The sequence below is a fragment of the Triticum aestivum genome, chromosome 3A, assembly GCF_018294505.1.
Source record: "Triticum aestivum cultivar Chinese Spring chromosome 3A, IWGSC CS RefSeq v2.1, whole genome shotgun sequence".
NCBI lineage: Eukaryota > Viridiplantae > Streptophyta > Magnoliopsida > Poales > Poaceae > Triticum > Triticum aestivum.
The window spans coordinates 11968303-11991084 of record NC_057800.1 but is presented as its reverse complement, the minus strand read 5'-3'; the positions used below and the strand labels follow the sequence as shown (position 1 = coordinate 11991084).

Here is a 22782-nt window from a genome sequence, read left to right as displayed (position 1 = left end):
GGGTGTGAGGCCGCCGCAGCCACCTGCCACGAATTCATCTTCAAAACTGTACTGCTGCATCAACCTTGGCCGGTCCAACTGCCGCCGACGCCACCATGACGCTAGGCAGCGTCACCCTCCTACGCGAGTCCATCTCCGCTCATCAGGCGCCGAGTCTCCACTGCGCCACGCCGCTGAGATCCGCCGTCATCAATGGAGCAGATGAAACACCGCTCCTCCTCTTGTCCCCTCTAACCAGCACTCGCTCCAAAATGATGCCCCCATGAGGAAGAACGATACCGATAGCACCATCATCGTCCGATCCGGTTGACCCAGATCTAGGGTTTCCCCCGGAACTTCCCGATCAGGTTGATGAGACCTGCAACGACGATGCCTCCAGAAGGAAACGACGTCTGAGACACCGCCATCGTCCGCCAAGACCACAGTCTGGCGCGATTTTCATCGGAAGCCACGTCTTCCCGACCTCGTGGCTGGCTGGAACCGAGCGGAATCTCGCCACGAAGACGTATGTTGCCGTCGGTACTCCGGCAGAGATCCGGCATCTCCTCACCGGTCCCTCCATGCGCCGCCGGTCGGTGAAAGGCCTCCCCGCGACGGATCCAAACGGGGTGTTGGATCTGCAGTAGCCGTCGTCACCATCACGAGCAGGACAGCCCACCTCGCAGGATGGGGCGCTGCCACCGCCGCCGTCCATGCAGGGCCGCCGCTCCGTCGGCGATGGTGCTCGGGCCCCCGCCGCACAGCCCGGATACTCCGTCCTAGCCGCCGCCGTTGGATCTCATGAGAAAGGCCGCCCCGCCGCCTCAAATGGGATCCGCCGCCTCCCCCCGCCCAGGACCTTTGGCACAGGGCCCGCCGCCACCGCGGCCCACGCCGGCGGCAGCAGCGGCAGGAGGGGATGGAGGGGGAGGTGCTGGCGGCGCTAGGGTTGGGGCCCCTGGCGTCGCCCGGGGGGAGGCGACGCGAGGGGTGCGAGGGGATACAAATGATCTTGAGTTTTCAAGAGTGGTCTGACCGGTGACACCGGCGGCAAGGGATGACTCGAATAGGCATCTGTGTGAACTTTCTCCTGCGTGTTTATATGGTGTTTACTCCAGTTGAGATGAAGAAAGAATCACGAGCTTAGTGGAATTGCCCCGTTTGTAAGCATGCAAAAACTTTCGGGCTCACTGTGGCAGATACTTTCAGGATTGACACTGCACACAAACTCAAAATCAGCCATGGATATTAATCATATTTAATATTTTTTTCCTATATAGTATGTACATAACTAATCCTTTTATATACTAGGACATAAAATATACAAGCATGCATTCTGGAATCCTCGGTCAATTTTATATCTCTATCTATTATAATATTTCACGAAACTATAATAGACATGGATGCCAACATAGGCTTTTAATCCATCGAAGTGGCGCAAGTTAATCATTGATGATATACGCTTTTTTTTCTTTTCTACTGTTCTCCGATCTGCACAAGCTACGCATTGAAGATATATGCCATTTTCTTTTCTTTTCTACGGTTCTCTGATCTAAAAAAATTGGTTAAACCAAAAAAATAGTAATGCCTCGAGTAGGAAATAACTCAGTCAAACTCATGTGATATATGATTCAAATTTAGTTAAATTTTATTTCCAAACCCAATATTATATATATATATATAATAAATACATTTTATCTTAATACTTAGCTGTACCATTATTACGTATAATTGTACTAGTTAATATCACATGTTGAAAAGTTAAAAAGTTTAGTCTAAACAAATAAGAGAGTGCCCACATATGCGACCAATTGGGGTATTGGCCATGGACTTAAAATATTTTGGAGGCTCACAAGGGCCCATTTACAGGACAAGGCCATAAAGGTCTTTATGAAATCTTAACAACGTCATCGCATGCTCAATTATCTCTACGGTATTTTTGGATGGAATATTTGGCGTCAGCCTATAGGTTTTTTGGTTTTTTTAGTTTCTTCTTTGGCAAAATGTGAAAGATTACCCTTTGATTTACCAGAAGCGGAGGAAGAATTAGTAGCAGGTTAACAAACTGAATATTCCGGCATCAAATATGGTTTATTTTATCTTGTTTCTTACCTAAATTTATTAGTTTCTTCTTTATTTGTAACAGTTCTCTACTTGGGCGGGTGGAATTTATCTATTCCCTATATATCCTTTTTTTATTTTTTTCCAAAGAGTAGACACGATATCAATTCCCCTGACTCACGGTTAGGGTCTTTTTCCTCCGATTTCGTCGCCTGCACGTCCTTATCCTAATCGAGTCATCTGCCCTAATTTCCTCTTGCGATCGAATCTTTGTTCTGATCGACTCATCAACCTGATTGAGTGTGTCCTCATACGAGCGTGTTCTCTTTCCCCAACGAGACCTTAACAAATTAATTGACTCCCGCGATCAAGTATTCCTCTCGCCCTCGTCATTTCTAAGAGTGATGACATCCGTAGCTGATGCCCAATCGGAAAATAGCACTGGCACGACTGTAGAAAAAATAATCTGGGTGATTTTTTTCGAGCAGCTGGATCTGAATGAGAAGCTTTTGATGACTTGGTGATACATGAGGATGATCCGGAGATAAAGAAGAGCGTGCAATGGATTGCCCAAGTTAGGGGTTCATCTGAAAAACCTTTTAGTCAGGCCGCGTTCTACATGGAATCCGACGCAGCAGGTACGCTTCCGCCCTATCAGACCAAATCTTTTCATGGTGTAGCCGTCTTGGTTGGGCGATTAGGAACGAATGATGAATCAAGGCCCTTGGTTGTTGGGTAGTTTTTATGTGTCCGCACGACGGAGTCAGTAAGACCGATGACATGAGCATTGTGTTTATGCCAATCCGGCTTCAAATTCAGAAGTTGTGCGATGGCTATTGTAAAAGAGGGATTGTGGATAATTTTGTGTAGGATGCTGGTGAGATTCTTGATATGAGGTTTAATGGGAATACACAGGGTGATTATATTCGTGTCCGTGTGCGGCTTGATGTTCAGAAGCCTCTTAAAAAATTGTTAGTGTAGTATGTGCAACGGAACGCCATGTCTACTTTGCATGATATGAGAAGTTAGCAAGGTTCTGTAGTGTATGTGGTTTGGTTGGTCATGAATTTAAAGAGTGTGGTAATGGTGTGCATGATGAAAAGAGCAAAAAAAATTGGTCCCTGGCTATATGCAGATGCGCTAAACAGACCACGTGAGCATCAGTTCGCAAGGGCTCCGGGAGGATCATTGGTGGGCCGTGGTAAACCTGTTGATGTGATGAATCAGGCTGGGATGTGCACTATGAAGGAGCATATTGATGCAGTTACTAGCCGGAACAAAAATGAGGCAGGACTCATAAACGTTGGCTCAACGGTGAGGAAGAGGCTGCATATGGATGGTGATGGTACCAATGTTGCTAGTACGGCTGAGGTGGCACCAGGTGAAATTCTGGCGCTCATTGAAGAGAAGGGGGAGCCGTTTATCTTTGGTTTTTCTTGTTGTGCTTGCAGCGCCGTAAAGTCAAGGGCGGGGGCAATTTTTCTTTTGGTTTTTGGAACATTTTTTTGTGCGGGTTTTAAGGAGCCGTTTTGATCAGTTTTATGTGTCTTTTCCCGCTTATTTTACTTTTTTTCCCTTTTCCATTATAAAAAGTGGAGTGTTAAGAAGACACTCGACAAGGCTTGGAAATAATTGATTTCTAAGGAGGCGGAACTATTTTATCTGTTCAGATCAAATGTTAATTACCGAGTGCACTTTCAAGTGATAGTAGTCAGTATAGTTATCGGCACAATAAGGTGCAATGCAAGTACATGCAATGTCCGAATCAATAAAGTGAAGATGAGCGCACATGCATCATCTCTAGCTAACGCGCGTGTGGGCTTCGAATATAACGTAACACGCAAAGCCACTCCCCAGGCTGCAGCCTTGTTTCTACAGCGTATCTACAGTATCACATGTATCGTGGCCGTAGAATATGACCGTGGACACGCAAAGGGGCCGGGAGTATCATGGCACAGTATCACACTCTGTATCCACAGTATCACATGTATCATGGCACCTGGGTCGACTTTATGTTTTACTCTACGTAGCATTCCCTTTAACCTTTTTCTTTTGGCTTTGACAAGATGCATGCATGTATGCGCGACGCAAATAAGATGGAATGCCAACCCTTGAAACTAGCTACACTCTTGTTTCAGTGCCCTGAATCCAGTACGTACCTCAAGTGATTGGAGTGGTAAAACACACACACACACACACACACAGAGATATGTCTGATATCTGGAGCGTTGTGGGATGGTGGGACGATTGGCAGCTGCGCATCCTGGTGCTAGGCAGCCTGGGCCTCCAGTGGTTCCTCCTGTTGGCTGCGCCCATGCGCAAGTACACCATCCCGCGCGTCTTCAGGACGTGCATCTGGCTGGCCTACATCTCCAGCGACGCGCTGGCCATCTACGCACTCGCCACCCTCTTCAACCGCCACGCCAGGGGCAGCAACTGCGGCGGCGTCGAGCAGTCGGGCGTCCTGGAGGTCCTGTGGGCTCCCATCCTCCTCATCCATCTCGGCGGCCAGCAGGAGATGACCGGCTACGAGATCGAGGACAACGAGCTGTGGACGAGGCACACCGTGACCTTGGTGTCCCAGGTCGCAGTCGCCCTCTACGCCTTCTGCAAGTCATGGCGAAGCTCCAGTGACTGGAAGCTGTTGGCGGCCGCAGTCCTTCTCTTCGTCGTCGGCGTCCTCAGCTTCAGCGAGAAGCCGTTGGCCCTCAACAGGGCCAAGAAGCCTTCCAAGTGGAGGAAGCGCGTCAACAAGTTCTTCTTGTTCGAGGAGAGCAATTGCTTCACCGGGATGCCCACACAAAGCAGTGTCGGCGGCGGGGAAGAAGGGGCCGGCGGGAAGAAGGAGCAAAAACCACCGGTGGTGGCCCTGACGGAGGCAGACAAAGTCTTGATGGTACTTTCGGACATGTCACTGCTAGCTGCTGCCAAGGATCTGGTGTCACGAAACAAAGCCGGCAAGGTGGAGGATGTTCTGCCGCCTCTACCCGTCGCCGAGAAGGCCTTGCCGCGCTGGTTGCGCAGTGCATTCGCCTTCATCTACACCAGAGCTACCGTGGTTGTCACTCCTCTCTACCTGCTCTATCATCTGTTGGTGGTCCCTGTCCTGCACATGGCCGCCCTGGCGCTGTTTGCAGCGAGCGACAAGCAACCGTATCGGCGCGCCGACGTGAAGATAACCTACATCATCCTGTGCCTCACCGCGGCGCTGGATGTCCTGGCGGTGTTCATCCGGCAGCTGCTGTACCGGCTCATGTCCATGACAAAGGTCCCAGCCTTGTGCGAGACGGTACCCGGCTATAACCTCGTCGACGCGGCGCTTCGGGAGGGCGACAAGAGCATCGGGTGGATATACAAGTGTGCCAGGCGCATGGGCTTCAACTGCAAGGGTGGATGTCTTTCTTGCAGGCCTCAACTTGGTCAACTGTACAAGAAGGTGGCACAGACAGTGATCGCAGATCTGGTGGATGCACAGGACCGTGACCTTGCCAGTTACAGGATCTTGGATTCCCACAACTGGGCTCTCAGTAAGGAGCTGCAAGGGCACTGTGGCGAGGAGATAAAAGAAAGCTTGAGCGTCTCGTTCGACCGAAGTGTCCTCCTATGGCACATGGCCTCCGATCTTTGCTTCCGCTGCATTGACGGTGCCGCATTGGTCGATGATGGTGGTAAACAAGAAGGAGAAGGAGGAGGAGGAGCAGAAGAAAAAGTCGAAGGACTAGAAGCAGAAGCAGCAGCAGCAGAAGAAGAAGCAGTAGAAGAACAAGAAGAAGAAGGAGGAGGAGGAGGAGGAGGAGGCAGAGGGGAAATAGAACAAGAAGAAGAAGAAGAACGGAAGAGTAGGGACCCGGCATTACGGCTTCATATCAAGTGCACGGTGGCAATATCCAACTACATGGCGCACCTGCTCAACTTCAACCCAGAGATGCTTCTCACCGGCAGCAGGCACCATCTCATCTCCGAAGCCGTTGAGGAGCTGAAATCCTCCTCTTTGTCCAAGAACAAGGACGAGCTAAGCCAGAAGGACGTCAATGAGCTCATTACCGGCATACTGGACCGTGACACTAGTAGTAGTACGTCCCAAGAAGTTTTCCACATCCTGGAGGCATGCAAGCTCGCCAAGGAGCTGCTGGAGATACGGGACCCGACGGCGCGGTGGATGCTCATGTACCGGGTGTGGCTGGGCATGCTCTGCTACTCGGCCAGCATGTGCAGGGGTTACCTCCACGCCAAGAGCTTGGGTGAAGGTGGGGAGTTCCTCTCCTTCGTCTGGCTCGTGCTCTCGCTCAAGGGGGCCAAGAGCTTGGCCGACAAGCTTCAGATGCCGCCGGAGGCTTCTGACACGGCCAAATCGAACGCGCCGCCGCCGGTTACTTGATTCTATTTCTGCGTGTGCTGCCGTTGATTGATTTCCTTGCTTGTTTTCTTTACCCTATTTGCTTGTTTGTGTGACGCCGCGCTGCATCTGCCCTTGCTTCTGTTTTGTGTGCTGCTTGCTAGTCGATCTGGTATGCGGCTACCTGACCGGCTTGTTTAATTTGTTGTCGTACGTGTGCCACCAAAGATAGACTTCTCCGGCTACAATGGATGTGCCTTAATATTCTTCTGTAATAATTGTGCCGACTATCAACCCTTAAATTTGCCTGCCTCAATGCTATTTGTTAAACCTTTATCATTACTATCACAAATTCCGGCGCGTTGCAAAGGGTTATAAATATTCCATTACATTATTTACCTGCCAATATTAATGTGATTGTGTAAATAAATATTATCAAATTCTGCCCATCATATACTTACCTAAATACAATTTTAATATTTTATTTTGTAGTCACTTATTGGCTTGCCAAAGAAAACAAAATTTGTGTGGTAAGTCAATAAAAGGTGCGACAAGTAGATTGACTTGTCCGGCTCTTGTTCCCGCTTCGATGAAATTCGACTAATATGGCTTCAAAGGAACATATACTATCTAGGTGGCAATTACAAAGTAAGTCCTTCCAATACTGCTCACCAAAAATCTTTTTCAGATGAAAGGTGAAAACCTAAAAATAACAACATTAGCTATTAGGTTTTTCTTTTTTAAAAGAAGAAGATTAAGACCTCAACCTCTGTATCATTATTATACACACAACTATTTTATTAATTCTTAAGCCGAGTACAAATCAAAGGTAGTGACGGAAAGGGTGATCGATGATCTTGGTGTGTTATCGTGGCTTCGGCGGCGGCAGCGCCAGCCCTCTTCTCTGGTTGGGTCGGCAACCTTGGTACCATGGGTAACACGGGTGCGGCTCTGAGTGAAAACTTGACACTACGGCACCGCCGACGGCGATGCATGCGGGTGTCGCTTCCCTCTTGGTGGTGTCGTTATGGGTCCCCTCCTTGCGCTAGGGTTCCGATTGAAAACTCTAGTCTCACTTTTTGTGCTCGGTGGTTACACACTTGGGGGCGGAGTCGTGGAGCTTCGGTACCTTCTGGTTGCAGCTCACTAGCGACTTCGATCATGCTTTGATCCTGGCATGTAGCTTTCTCGGCTCTGGTGTGAGGTGGTCTCGATTGTCTCTTATCTATTACATCTTGTTGCCATCATTCTCGGTCGCCATGATCTCCTGGCAGTAACGGCACTCCGTAGCCCGAAGCACAAGGGCAGACGACCCTCTCTGCAATTGCTTGGTGTGTTCGGTGACTAATGTTTTCCTAAGACTGTGCGATTCCTTTCGGAGCCAGTAGTCTTCATAGCTTCTTGTTATGTGTAGCATCTCCTGTATTATTGTGTAGCATCTCCTGTATTATTGTGTAGCATCTCCTGTATTACTGCTTAGCTTTGAATTGTTGGCGTTGCTACTCCTAAGAATTTCATTTCACTTTCGATCTTTTCATATGAGAATTTTCTCATCACTTTGTATCGGTTCGTCCGTTTGAGCTTCAATTATAATGTGGAGCGAAAGGCTACTTCGAGAGTAAATGCGACGCTAGGAAAAGGAATCCCAAAATACATGGCTGTAAGAGTTGGCAAGAATCTTCACGGCGTAAATGGAACCGCAAGTGGAGGTGGAATCCCTTCCCTTTTTTTAAAGGACAGGGTTTGGAATAATCTTTAGGTGACTCTTTGATCCTATTTTCACAGCGCTAAGTTTCATTTGGTTCTCTTTTACGATGCCGACCCCTTGCCAAATATTCGCCGACTTTTGTTACTGATCTAGCCAAGTTCAAATTTGCAGCCGTGCTTATGAAGGATCAAATGAAAAATCAACGTGTTGCAAATGAGCATCTAGCTAACTAGGTTCGATAATAGGATTCTGACGTATATTAAAGTATAGCGCCTTATTTATTTATTTATTTATTTTGGTTTGTGAGATTACTAAAAAAAATTAAACAAAGAAGGGCTTCACCCCTTCAGATTTCCATTCAGGAAAACCAAACACCTCAGTTATCCCTACTAACTACTCCCTCCGTAAAGAAATATAAGAGCATTTTAAATCACTATTTATAGAGGGAGTATAACTACTAAAGAGGCTAAATAATAGCTACGAGCTGCTTTAGGCTGTAGTAGTGAGAATACTCCCTCCATTCTAAAATATAGTGCGCCCACGCTTTTCGAGGTCCAACTTTGACCATAAATTTAACCAACGAGACCAACTGCGGCGGGAGAAAAAAAATATAATTGAAAACTTCTTTCGAATACGAATTCACTGATATAATTTTTGCTCCCGCCGCAATCGGTCTTGATAGTTAAATTTACGGTCAAAGTTGAAGCACGGGAATAGAGGAAGCACTACATTGTGGAATGGAGAGAGTACCAAGGAAGGAGAGACAGGCGCACCGTGATTGCATGTGTGAACATCCATCTCAACTTTACTTTAATCGGTTCTAAAAAAAAATAACTTTACTTTAATCGCCGTGACTGGCCGGCCAGCATCTATTCCGTCCCATCCAAACACTGAAATGTCGCTCTCATATCATACGCATACCCTACCAGCTTGATGCCTAAGCTACGTACAACCATCTATATATTGGCATCGATCACGCCGTGGGAGCAAAGGCGGCATCATGTCATTGACCACCAATGTCGATGGTACGTACGTATGGCTACTTTCCTATGCTTGGGGATGATGGCTAGCTTGCCGACGGAATATTTTAACTCTTGTTGTGTTGTGCAGTGTTTAAGCCCCCCCGCAGAGGGTATTACTGGAGCTATTACATCATCACAAGTTCTCAAGAGCTAGAGTCCGCCCTGGCGCACCCTCTAGCGCAAACTTATCCGGTACGTACGCAATCATTTTAACCGTTGTGTTTCTCATTGGATTTAATGAATTTCTGAACCTCTGATTTTCTGTTTGAAATTAAGGTGGTGCTCATGTTCTGGGCGAGCTGGAACGAGCCATGCAGGGTGATGATGAGACCCTTCAGGGCCATGGCCGTGGCTAAGAGGAGGGCCGCCATATTCTGCCAGGTGGACGTCGACAAGTTCAAAGTATGACAACATACGCTCGCACTCCCTTTGTAAAGAAATATATTGACACGCTTATACTTCTTTACAAAGCGAGTACTAACTCATTTCGGATCGGATAACCAAACTGTGCATATATAACTCGATCACTGCGTACTGCACTGATATATATAACTACTTACACAGGATATCGTGGAGCGGTACCGAGTGGAGGCGCTGCCGACATTCCTGTTGCTCAAGCAAGGCATGGAGAAGGGCAGGGTCGTCGGCGCCAAGGTCGGGGACCTCAGCACCATCATCATGGCCAACATATAAATGATACAGTAACTGGTACTAGCTAGATACGATCTGTCGACTGATGGATGTTCCATCAGCCGGCCTTTCCGTCAGGTATATTATTGATGAATGAACAATTGAGATATGTATCGATTCATCTCGTCGGGAATCTCTTAAACAGCCCTGCGGCACTCCGTCGGTCTGGGAAACTACTGTGCACAGGACATATAGGGTGAACTACCATTGCACGATGCTCCATCTTAGCGGTTTGCAAACAGCTTGTTGCCATGCATGGATGGCTTCACTGGATTGTGGTTCAAAAATCGGATACGCACTGTCGCCTCCATAGGAGACCCGGTATAAATAGCATATTGTGCTTGAGTTGTGCACTTGCTAATACAAAGTGTTTAATATTACTTTTTTGAATGTGTCTATTTTTATGAAGCATTAAAGTTTATCTATTTATAAACATACTATACCATCTGAAAATCATTTATTTCTAATTTCAAGTTTTGTTGTCCAATTATTTCATTATATCTGGCATTGAATTGCTCCAGACAGGTAAACCAAGCAACCACCAAATCCAAACAATACCAAAGAGAGACAATCACACATCTATCTATAGAAATACCTGAATTGAAGGTGCTTTCACGGCTGTGGGGGTCGCCGGGGACCCCACGCGTAAGTGTGTGGTGTTTAGTTTAATTTCTTTTTTTTCATGTGTTAATTCATGAGCGCTTATTTAAATTGGTGTACTTGAAAAAAATAAACATATTTTAAAATTCCCGTTTTTCAGATTCATTAATGTTGATTAAATTGCAGACAATTCATGATCACTTAAACTTTGTGAATACTTATTATATTTGAAAAAAATAAATCTTTGAACAATATTTGAAATCTATGCATATATTTAAAATTCAAGAATGTTTTCTAAAATTCATAATATTTTCAAAGTTCCTTAAAAAAGATAGGTGTTTTTTCTTCTTCTGAGCTAGCAGTGGGGCGAGCGAAAAAGAAATAAACGAGCGAGAAGACTAGGGAGCCAAGCTGAGTGAATGATCCGTGTGAGCGTTGAAGTAGCAATTCCATGGTTTTAGCGTGAAATAGGAGAAAACAATCACCACAGGCTGACACCAAGGCCGAAACGTGCAAAGGTTTCACAACCATGCATTAAACAACTCACCTTTCCTCTTAGAAAAAATACTGCAACAGCAACTCAACACGATATATGAATAAAAAAACACCACCAATAAAAATTAAAATATGAAGCCAACTCAGATAAAATAATAACAAAACAACTGATTGCAATAATCTATAGATATAAAATAGTTAATTTCACTAGTGAAGAGCGGTGCGGCGAAGCGCGCATTAGCCTCTAGTATCTAGTAGACCATGAAGGCGCACATTGTCACGCCCGCCCATTTATATGAAAAATAGACGGGAATTCCCATTAGTAAATGCTTCCTCCATAAAGAAATATAAAATTGTTTAGATCATTAACAGGGAGATTGGAATTTCCATTAACAAATGAAGACGCATAACATAATAATTAAACTTGAAACTTACTGGTGTAAAATTTTCAGCAATAAAATCAGGAATTCTCTAATCATTTCTTGAAACCGAAGATACACATGTGTAGAACACAGCTCTATCAACAAATTTCGGGATGATTGACACAAAATCGAAACTCAAGGGGAAAGTTTGGGACCTTATTCTGGTGATCAGATCCACTTCGAAATGAAAAGTATGTACTTTGATAGTTTTCATAGATATAGACAACAATGTAATAACAATGAAAGCAATAGTATATATTATACTGATTATTAACACGGTGCTATTATCCCATACAACATCTAACTACACCAGCTTCAATCAACACAATCCACCACCCCCCCCCCCCCCCGGGCGCCAATCCTAGGCGATACGGGGGGCGATCTGCCGCCGCCGGCCCTAGGCCTCCTCCCCTGTCTCCTCCCTCCTGCCGCCGCCTGAGGCCATGCCGGCGAAGCCCTTGCCCGTGACGGCGGTGGCAGGCCCATCCCCCTCGCACGATGGTGGCGACATCAACTGGCAGCGGCGGCGCATGGTTCGGCAGTCAACCGACGACATGGGGCGGCGGGTTCCCGGTGGCGTCCGTGGTGCGGCGACATTGGAGGCGCGACCTTCCCGCGGAAGAGGAGCCCCTATGGTGGGGCACGAGATCTCGGGTCTCGCCTTGCCCAGATGGGCTTGGGCGGGCCGGTGATCTTGGTGGACGTCTATAGGCAGGCATGGTGGGCCTGACGGCGTCGGCTTAGGCACCATAGTGGTGTTGTGGCCGGTTAGCCAGCGGCGGCTTGGACCCTTCGTCTGACCCCCGGCAGTGATGGCAGCGATCCATGCACGAGATGCTTTATGGAGGCTATTCAAACAGATCCAGGTGAAAACCTGCCTTTGGTTCGCTTACAAGGCCGGTGGTGGCGGTGCTGTTTTGCGGCGCTCCCTTCTTGAAGGCATCGTCAAGGAGAAGTTCAAAGCCACTATCTGCTACCTCCCGGGGAAACCCTAGATCAGTAGATCGGATGACGGCGGCGCGGTTGTGTCGTCTCCCCCTTGGGGGCATCATTCTTAGAGGTGTACACAGGTTCGAGGGACCAGAGAACGGCTTGTTTGGTGGAGCGGTGCTTCATCATTCGCATTGACGGGGCAGATCTCGGCGGCGTGGCGCTGTGGAGATTCTGCGCCCGATGCGCCGAGATGGACTCGCGCGGGAGGAGGATGTCGTCAGGCGTCATGGTGGCGTCGATGACAGAGAGGGCTTGCAAGGTCGGTGCATTGGGTTCTGCTCTGAAGATTGATTGCTGTAAGAGGGCGGTGACGACACATGAGAGTGTATCAGACCACTTTGTGCCCCAAACCAGGTATGTGGCTTGGTTGGGGCCTCTGGCTTTAAATGTTTGGCATTTGTGCGATGTCTATTTGTATTAAGCTTAGATTACCGGCACCCCTTCATCAGGTGGATAGGAGTAGCGACAGATGTTGCTAAGATGGTGCCATTTTTATAAATAATTAATAAAATTGTTGCATGCATCGTCCAGATGCAGAGACCGGAGGTAATCCTCCTTTTCAAAAAAAATCTAACTACACCTGCTCAATAAAAAATATAAGTTCATAAGCTTTTTTGTTGATAAAGTACATTCTTGAACAGATAAATTAGTTATACCATATTTTCGGCCCATTCCACACGTTCGGATTCAAAACAAAAGTTACAGAACTTTAAGATCTGAAGGTAGTCTCGCTGTGCTGCTGTCTATTAAGTCGCGACTAGAATAATCATGTCATCCTCAAGCAACCAGGCAGGAAGGAGGGTGAGAAGTGTCAGAACCCGTCTGCAGGAGCTCACCAGCTATAGCTGCTGTATTTGCCTACAAACAAAGGTCCTCACTAGGACACATAAATGATTTACAAAGTGCGAAAACATAATCACGTTTGGAAGAAGGCAAGTCCCAAAATGGCAGATCCTGTCAATAAGCAATTATAGCTTTCAACATCAGATGATTTATGGCTGAAAGTGTATAATGATTTTCCGATGATGGCAAGTGTAACTTGGTGTAGAAGAAAGCACATGATTTTTGTGAGAAGAAAGAGATGTGATAGGAAAGTATACCTGGCGACCTTGTTTCAGCCTTTGCAGATTTGTACGTTATCATTTTTATGTTCGACATGGAATTTAGAAACCGCATTGGAAACTTGCCATCACAATCTATATGCTACATAAATCAACAACTAAATACATGGTCAACTATAGAGCACATGGACATCATTAACACTACCTAATATCTATGGAGAATGCTGCTGCCGGCGGTGTCCACAATTCTACAGTGCTTCCTAAAAGGAAAGTTTATAACTTGATGTGATGCCACATGGTGCATTGTGTGATCTTTCCTTGCACCTTTGATTTTTTGTGATATGCAGATTAACTCGCAACCCAGCTCAAATCCACGCCAACTTACCCACTTGATGATGCATAAACATTAGGAAAAATTAGGTTTTTTAGAAGAGGTGGAGTAACCTCAAATCTGAACTATTATCAACTCCTAATCAAACACATAGACCATCTATAGCAACTCTTAATCAAATTAATGGACCAACCAGTTAGTTAGAAGATGGTGTGTTTGTGTATCAATTAATTCAACGAGGATGCATATGCTATCCACGATGGCATGGGAAAGAATCTCCCACGAGGAGGGAGAGTCGCACGAAGGATGGGGAAGATAGTAGTTTGTGGCGGGGGAGATGGTACCACTGTACCAGGAGGGAGAGGTCGAGGAGGAGCTCCATGCGCGGGAGTTTCGTTGAAGCCTCAAGCCGCGAAGAGAGCGAACGGACTCACGCCTCTCCTTGTGCCCCCACCAGCCTGGTTTCCTTCTCCGGCATACAGCGACGGCGACGGTGGCGGAGAGGAACACAGTTTCGTGAGCAATGGAGAGAGGCAGGGAATCCACGCTTTGATGGTTCTCCTTTTGGGACCTTCTGCGGATATCGCTAAGGAAGTCCGTAGCTAGCAGCAAATCACTATTTTAGTGATCTAAACACTCTTATATTTGTTTACAGAAGGAGTAATATATTAAAAGTACATTAAGGGCTAACTAGAAAAAAGGTCCCACAAAAAATCAGATACGTCTATCCACTAGTTTCGTGGACCTTTATTTGACTTGCTATTACAATGTTAGGTCTTTGTAATAGACCCACTTAATCTAATGTGTAAACAAAATTCTCACGGTAATCCATTGACTATATATATATATAATATATATATATATATATATATATATATATATATATATATATATATATATATATATACACGTGCAATCTATGAACACATAGATGTGATGTGCAAGGAAACTCCATCCAAATAGAACATGTACGCTATGATGGAAATTCTCATATACCCGAAATCAGAAACATCTGACCATTAGATTACACTAATAGAGAAAAGCCTAGCAGCAGCGCAGGTTTTAGCCTATCAGTAGCGCTAGGCGATGCGCTACTGATACGGCGCTATAGCTAACGTATAGCAGTAGCGTGCCTCCGACCACGCTACTGCTAAATCGACTTAGTAGTAGCGACTTCCCGGAGGAGCGCTACTGGTAATTAGTAGTAGCGCTTCTCCCTGCCCGCGCTGCTACTATTATTTCATATATTTTTTTTATTTCATGTTGTATTCGTACACCTTTACACAAGTTTTCATATAACAGGAATTTAGAAATTGTTTTCACATCATAATGAGTTATTACATCACGGGGTGAAAGAATCGTGGACTAGTTTCAAGTGGATGGACATCCACTTGAAGTCCATCCACTTGAAACTAATCCGCGGTTTTTTCACCCAATGATATAATAAATGTCATCATCATCATCATATCATTAACAACTTATCATCATAATACATCATTGTCATATAACACCTTCTCAAGATCATCGTTTTCATCAATGAGACATCACATAGCAAATTGGTGACTATTCATAATCACAAGTACTCCTCATCATCAACTCTAACACATTGTATCACATAATAAACATATTGTACCTCATAGGACCTACTACATTCTCTTAGGACCTACTATATTCTCTAAGGTAAAATAGCAAAAAACAAGATAGCCCCTGACTCTCCATTATGGAGAATGGAGATTATCCTGTCTCCAATTCTTGCTTTTTTCTTAATGTTACTTTCAAGAAGCTCCTTGCGAATGTCCAATTTTCTTTCCATTCTTTGATTAGCATGTGTTCACCAGTTTTAGAAATCTGATATGCACAGGTGAGCTTCTTAGATTGACCTGGCTGTATGTTCAGAACTGCAAGGCGACCATTCTGATATATCAGATGAGGCACACAATCCATCGGGATTTTCTGTTGAAAAACATAGTAATAACTTCGTAGTTAGCAAAGATGTACTAGTTTTAGAAGTATGCAAAAGATGCACGGATGTCGTAATAGTAAAAAATCTTACCAGGGTGTCTCCATAGAAGTTATCGTGGTTCAACACGGGCACTAGTGGCACGTATTCACTATAATTTGGATGAGTTCGATAATAGGTATTGTAATTCTCAAGATAAGTACAATAAGTAATCAGATGACTTTTCTCCTTATAAGTTAACTCAGAGCCATCAGTGTAGTGGGTTTTGTCTACCATCTTCTGCACATTCTTTGAGGATTCAAAATAAGCTGTCAATGAAAATAAATTGTCAACTATTTTGAAATAAACAATATAAATTAGTTAATAACTATGTTTGAGAAACTCACATTGCAATAGAATCGGAAGCGTATCAACAAGGACCCAAATGTCCATATTGTCTTGCTCGATGTCAGGATCACCAAGATCCATGGTGACAATCATACCCTCATAAAATCCATACATTTTGCAAAGTGCTTCCTAATTTTGGCAATCAAAATGGGTTACGCTCTGAGAATTGTACATATTTACTTCAAAATCGATATCATGATGGGTCCTTAGGTGTATTTTCTTTGTTTGAAAATTTTCATGGTCTTCAAAAGCCATCCTCTCTAAAACATAGCGTCTTGCATGGCATGGGATAAGCTAGTAGAATTATAAAAGTGTTTAAGCTGCCCCGCAGAGGCTATTACTGGAGTTATTACATCATCACAAGTTCTCAAGAGCTAGAGTCCGCCCTGGCGCACCCTCTAGCGCAAACTTATCCGGTATGTACGCAATCATTTTAACCGTTGTGTTTCTCATTGGATTTAATGAATTTCTGAAGCTCTGATTTTCTGTTTGAAATTAAGGTGGTGCTCATGTTCTGGGCGAGCTGGAACGAGCCATGCAGGGTGATGATGAGACCCTTCAGGGCCATGGCCGTGGCTAAGAGGAGGGCCGCCATATTCTGCCAGGTGGACGTCGACAAGTTCAAAGTATGACAACGTACGCGCGCGTGCATATTACTCCCCGTGTAAAGAAATATATTAACACTCTTATATTTCTTTACAGAGAAAGTAACTAATTTGGATCGGATAACCAAACTGTGCATATATAACTCGATCATTGCGTACTGCACTCATATATATAACTACTTACACAGGATATCGTGGAGCGATACCGAGTGGAGGCGCTGCCGACGTTCCTGCTGCTCAAGCAAGGCATGGAGAAGGGCAGGGTCGTCGGCGCCAAGGTCGGGGACCTCAGCACCATCATCATGGCCAACATATAAATGATACAGTAACTGGTACTAGCTAGATACGATCTGTCGACTGATGGATGTTCCATCAGCCGGCCTTTCCGTCAGGTATATTATTGATGAATCAATCAATTGAGATATCCATCGATTCGTCTCGTCGGAAATCTCAATCACTTACCTTAAACAGCCCTGCGGCACTCTGTCAGTCTAGGAAACTACTGTGCACACGACATATAGGGTGAAGGACCATTGCACGATGGTCCATCTAGCGGTTTGCAAACAGTTGTTGCCATGCATGGACGGCTTCACTGGATTGTGGTTCAAAATTGGATACGCACTGTCGCCTCCATAGCAGACCCGGTATAAATAGCATATTGTGCTTGAGTTGCGCACTTACTAATACAAAGTGTTTAATATTATTTTTTTGAATGTGTCTATTTTTATGAAGCATTAAAGTTTATCAATTTATAAACATACTATACCATCTGAATATCATTTATTTCTAATTTCAAGTTTTGTTGTCCAATTATTTCATTATATCTGGCATTAAATTGCTCCAGACGGGTAAACCAAGCAACCATTAAATCCAAACAACACCAAAGAGAAACGATCACACATCTATCTATAGAGATACCAGCCTTGGCTCCCTTGAATTGAAGATACTAAGCTCCCTTGAATTGAAGCGTTATGGTGCTTCGACGGTTGTGGGGGTTGCTGAGGACCCCACGCGCATGTGTGTGGTGTTTAGTTTCATTTCTTCTTATTTTTTCATCTTTTATTTCATGAGCATTTATTTAAATTTGTGTACTTGAAAAACATAAACATATTTTAAAATTCACCTTTTTTCAGGTTCATTAGCATTGATTAAATTGTGGATATTGTTAAATTCACAATCATTTAAAGTTTTTGAACATTTTTAAATTTTGAAAACTTTAAATTTGCGAGCAATTTTTTGTATCCATGAATATATTTAAAATTCATGAATGTTTTCTAAAATTCATGATTTTAAAATCATAATAATTTTAAAGTTCCTTAAACATCATTTAATTTAAGTAACATTTTGAAATAAAAAAGATAGGTCGTTTTTGTTGTTGAGCTAGCAGTGTGGCGAGCAACAAAGAGCTAAACGATCAAGAGGACCAGGAAGCCAACTGAGCAAGCAACTGGCCCATCCAAGTATTATATAGCAATTTCATGGCTTTAGCGTGAAAAAGGAGCAAGCAATCACCACACCAAGGCCGAAATGTGCAAAGATTTCACAACCACGCATCAAGTAACTCATCTTTCTTCTTGGAAAAACATACCGCAACAACAACCCAACACAATATTTGAATAAAAAACACCACCGATAAACAATTAAAACACAAAAGCCAACACAGATAAAATAAAAAACAACTGATTGTAATAATATGTAGATATAAAATAGTTCATTTCACTCGTGAAGAATGGCTTGACGAAGTACACGTTAGCCTCTAGTATCCCTCCCTTCCTAAACATAAGTCTTTTTACATATTCTAATGTCTATATACATCAGTATGTAGCAGAGGGGGTATTATATATTAAAAGAACTTATATTTAAAAACAGAGGGGTATTATATATTAAAAGTACATTACGGGCTAACCCAAAAAAAGATCCCACAAAAAATCAGAAACGCCTATCCATTAGATTCATGGACCTTTATTTAACTTGCTGTTACAACCGTTAGGTCTTCGTAATATATCCACTTAATCTGATCTGTAAACAAAATTCTTACGGCAATCCATTGATTATACATATATACGTGCAATCTATCAACACATACATGTGATGTGCAAGGAAACTTCGGACAAATAGAACATGTATGCTATGATGAAAATTCTCATATACCCAAAATCAGAAACATCTGACCATCAGATTAGTGGACCTTTATTAAACTTGCTATTACAACCATTAGATCTTCGTAATTGATCCTGTTAATCCAATGTGTAAAGAAAACCCTCACGGCTATCCATTGACTAATGATATGTGAAATCTATCAACACATAGTGACGTGCAAGGAAACTCCATCAAAATAGAACATGTACACTGTGATATAAACTCTCATATACCCATCTGCATTTAGGAAATCGATCCTTTTTTTAAAACCGGAATTCAATCCTCAATTGCATCTGCTGATCCATGTATGCATACCAGTAATAATTTTCTCACATCCTCCTCAAGCGGCCGCCAATCTTGCCAAGCGCGGCTCAGTGCTTTTCCACAATCTCCTGTTGTTAGAGCATCTCCAGCCATTGGCCCCCCAGGAGGCGCTAAAAATCGCCGCCTGGGGGAGTACCGGCGCTAAACCGCGTGTTGGGGGCGTGATGCTTCCCAGTCGCCGCCCCCACGTCACATTTTGGTTTCTTTTTTTGAAAAACAAAATCCGGCCCCACATTCGCACAAACAAGGCGCAAATTTTACCAAACTTTGGTGAGTTCATCAAATATTTTACAAAAAAAGAAAAGAAAAAGACACTACTAGACCCAGAAATGTGTTCACCAGGTCTCTACCAACTTCTATGTTCCAGAAATGTGTTCATGAAATTGGTATATGATGACTTCTGAATATGCAAGAATCAGAAGGAGTATGTTCCTGAATTGTTCCTGTTAAAAGCATCATATTATACTCTTTTTTCCTTCATAAGTTTACTTTATAGTCTCTCATAAAAAAATTTAATGAGGTAATATCAACACAAGACCATATGTCATGTTTTCTGTTTTCCCATCGGTTTTTTTTAAGAAAGTATACGTGACATATTTATTGTCCTCTAAACTCTATGATTTTTCTCGTATTGAGTTAAAAAAGACAATAACCATTATGTGTTGCATTATTTTTGTCTTATTTTTTCACTGGGTTTGAAGGAGTTTTAGCAACATATTAAACACCTATCTCCTCATATTTTTCTCACAGGGTTTTTGGAGGAGCTTTTTCAAGATGATGATACTTACACTAACAAGTATGGATTATGGGGAGTGTTAGAATTTAATTAATCTTATTAATCCCTACTTTTCCTAACCGAGGCCGTTGCCTCATGTCCATTCGGACGCACCACTTCGAGGGCTATATATATATGTGTGTGTAATCTCATCATTAATGAAGACAACTATCCACTTTTACCTCTTTGTCTCCCTCTCTCTCGTTTCTTTTCAACAATCTCCACACCGAACGCACTTCGTCGATCGGTCTGGTGAATGCGACACTGCAGCATGCGGCCGGGTTAGGTGGGCCGTGTACGTACCCCTGGTTCACCTCTGTCGTCTTATAACGCGACCTTTCTCGGCCGGAATGATCTATTTTAGATTATCCTGTGAACGTCTTGTGATCCATGCATGATTCTCTTGGGATCAGCTCGACATAGTATGTGTGCGATCATGACGATACGTGAGCGCTCTGTCTAATGACATGGACGGCAAGCGGCATGATTGATTCATGTGTGCTCGTACGAGTTTTTCAACTTGAGACGTTGTGCATGATCTTGAGTTTTCACGAGTGGTCTTACCGGTGACACGGGCGGCAAGGGATGGCTCGAATAGGCCTCTGTGGACTTTCTCCTGCGTGTTTGTGTGGTGTTTACTCCAGTTGAGATGAAGAAAGAATCACGAGCTTAGTGGAATGGCCCCGTTTGTAAGCATGCATAAACTTTCAGGCTAACTGTGGCAGATACTTTCAGGATTGACACTGCACACAAACTCAAAAATATACAACAAGCATGTGCCGGTGCAAACCAGTCATGGATATTAATCATATTTAAAATTTTCCTATATAGTATATATGTACATAACTAATCCTTTTATTTACCAGCACACAAAATATACAAGCATGCATTCTGGAATCCTCGGTCAACTTTATATCTCTATATATTATGATATTTCATGAAATTATAATAGAAATGGATGCCAACATAAGGTTTTAATCCATCTAAGTGGCGCAAGTTAGTCATTGATGATATACAATATATTTTTTCTACTGTTCTCCGATCTACACAAGTTAAGCATGGAAGATACATGCCATTTTCTTTTCTTTTCTATGGTTCTCTGATATAAAAAAGTTGGTTAAACCAAAAAAAATAGTGATGCATCGAGTAGGAAATAACTCAGTCAAACTCATGTGATATATGATTCAAATTTAGTTAAATTTTATTTACAAACCCAATATTATATATATAATAAATACATTGTATCTTAATACTTAGTTGTACCATTATTACATATAATTGTACTAGTTATACCACATGTTGAAAAGTTAAAAAGTTTAGTCTAAACAAATAAGAGAGTGCCCATAGATGCAAGAGTAGACACGATATCAATTCCCCTGACTCACGTTTAGGGTCTGTTTCCTCCGATTCCGCCGCCTGCACGTCCTTATCCCGATCGAGTCATCTGCCCTAATCTCCTGTTATGTCATGCGTCGGCACTTACCGTGGTGGCTCGGCTGCCTATCTCTATACGACAGGTTGTTTATTGAACACCACTGACCATCTGGTCCCAGCAGTCAGCCACAGTGGCTTTGATCTCCAGTTTGGCTAGGATGGCTCTTCTCTGGATGGGCTGAATTGGTTCTCGTCATTTACAAACCGGGACTAATGAGCTGAAAATTAGGCCTCTTTTCTACTAGTGTTTGGGCTTGCTAACGTGGGTTCACATTTTGCTCTGGCCCAAGTCGATCACTATTTATACGTGTTCCGGCCTGGTAAATAAACCCTAACCCTATTTTCTCTTTGGCGGCGGCGGTGGGAATTAAAACGCGAAGCAACCGTCTGTGTACTGGATCTCATCTCTAATCGTCTATTCGGACTGTTCTTCCCATTGCTGGCCCTCTTTCGTTATGTGAAGATCTTCACAGTTCTCGTTTGATTTGGACCCACAGGCGAACGAGATGGCCCTCTCTCTCGGACGAACTGGATCTCGGATCCGCGGAGTCACTGCAAGGGCTTTCATGGCCGGACCCCATGATGCCAAGGGCGGCGCTGGCCTCCAGATCCCCACCGTCGGTGTCTGCACGCACCTCCCCAACCCCTCTGCTCCCCTGCGTCCCAAGTGCGGCAGCCTCCAAGCCTATTTCGACCACGAAATCACATGAACCAGACGCGGGACCGAATATACTTCCATGGAGATCTAGAATTCATACCAAGTACCTAACCTAACCACCGAGGCTGCCCAAAACCTAGTAAAGTAGCAGGGACTAGCACACGTGAAAAAGCTGACCAGGTCGACAAACGAGCACCGCTGCGAGCCCTAGCCAGCTATTAAAGTGTGACTTTGTATAGCTAACATCGCGTATTCCCGTTTGCATACGGTTGTACATATACGCGTATAGGTTCTTTCTTGGTCTCCAAGACTTGTAATCTTGCTATAAATATATGAGCCGATCGCCCTTTGAGAGGCGTCTTCCCTCAAACCAATTCTCGTTTATATGGTATCGGCCCTCCTTTCCTAACACCTTAGCTTCCGCCGCTCCAACCCCATCTGCCGCCGCCCTAAACCCTAGGCACCGCCGCGGTTCCGCCTCCCCTCCCAGATCGCCGCCATGTCCACCTCCGCATCCTCATCGTCCATGCTCGGGGCGCAGACGTCCGGAGCCCTCACCACCTCCACCGCCGCCGCCGCATCGCCCGCCCTCACGTCGTCGGCATCTCAGGCCGTCCACGTGGCTAGCGTCAAGACGCACGTCCCCGTCGTCCTCGACCTGCAGCAGTCCAACTACACCAAGTGGCGCATGCTCATCACCGTCCTCCTCGACAAGTACGAGCTCATGGATCACATCTCCGCCGTCACGCTCGCACGGCCGAGTGGCAGCGCCAGGACTACGTCGTCCGTTCGTGGCTCTACG

At 44.4% G+C, this 22782-nt stretch overlaps 3 protein-coding genes across 3 annotated transcripts; all 3 read left to right on the top strand.

Annotated features, from left to right (window-relative positions):
- Positions 1-4249: 4249 nt before the first annotated feature.
- Positions 4250-6665, top strand: LOC123057530 (uncharacterized). The gene has a single exon (XM_044480481.1). The coding sequence runs from the start codon at positions 4250-4252 to the stop codon at positions 6416-6418; it is 2169 nt and encodes a 722-aa protein (XP_044336416.1). The 3' UTR covers positions 6419-6665.
- A 2419-nt stretch (positions 6666-9084) lies between these two features.
- On the top strand, positions 9085-10182 carry LOC123057529 (thioredoxin H-type). Its single transcript, XM_044480480.1, has 4 exons — positions 9085-9109; positions 9195-9298; positions 9383-9508; positions 9671-10182. The coding sequence occupies exons 1-4, from the start codon at positions 9085-9087 to the stop codon at positions 9797-9799; spliced, it is 384 nt and encodes a 127-aa protein (XP_044336415.1). The 3' UTR covers positions 9800-10182.
- Positions 10183-12496: 2314 nt separating this feature from the next.
- Positions 12497-17140, top strand: LOC123056602 (thioredoxin-1-like). The gene is made up of 4 exons (XM_044479948.1): positions 12497-12660; positions 16344-16461; positions 16546-16671; positions 16839-17140. Exons 1-4 carry the CDS (start codon positions 12497-12499, stop codon positions 16965-16967), a joined length of 537 nt encoding a protein of 178 aa, XP_044335883.1. The 3' UTR covers positions 16968-17140.
- The last annotated feature ends 5642 nt before the right edge of the window (positions 17141-22782 follow it).

Coding starts and splice junctions, on each gene's coding strand:
- LOC123057530 (XM_044480481.1), top strand. CDS start 4,250: ATGTCTGATATCTGGAGCGTTGTGGGATGGTGGGACGATTGGCAGCTG.
- LOC123057529 (XM_044480480.1), top strand. CDS start 9,085: ATGTCATTGACCACCAATGTCGATG. Junction 9,299..9,382: donor CTCTAGCGCAAACTTATCCG/GTACGTACGCAA, acceptor TTTGAAATTAAG/GTGGTGCTCATGTTCTGGGC. Junction 9,509..9,670: donor TGGACGTCGACAAGTTCAAA/GTATGACAACAT, acceptor CTACTTACACAG/GATATCGTGGAGCGGTACCG.
- LOC123056602 (XM_044479948.1), top strand. CDS start 12,497: ATGGACTCGCGCGGGAGGAGGATGTCGTCAGGCGTCATGGTGGCGTCG. Junction 12,661..16,343: donor CACTTTGTGCCCCAAACCAG/GTATGTGGCTTG, acceptor GGGATAAGCTAG/TAGAATTATAAAAGTGTTTA. Junction 16,672..16,838: donor TGGACGTCGACAAGTTCAAA/GTATGACAACGT, acceptor CTACTTACACAG/GATATCGTGGAGCGATACCG.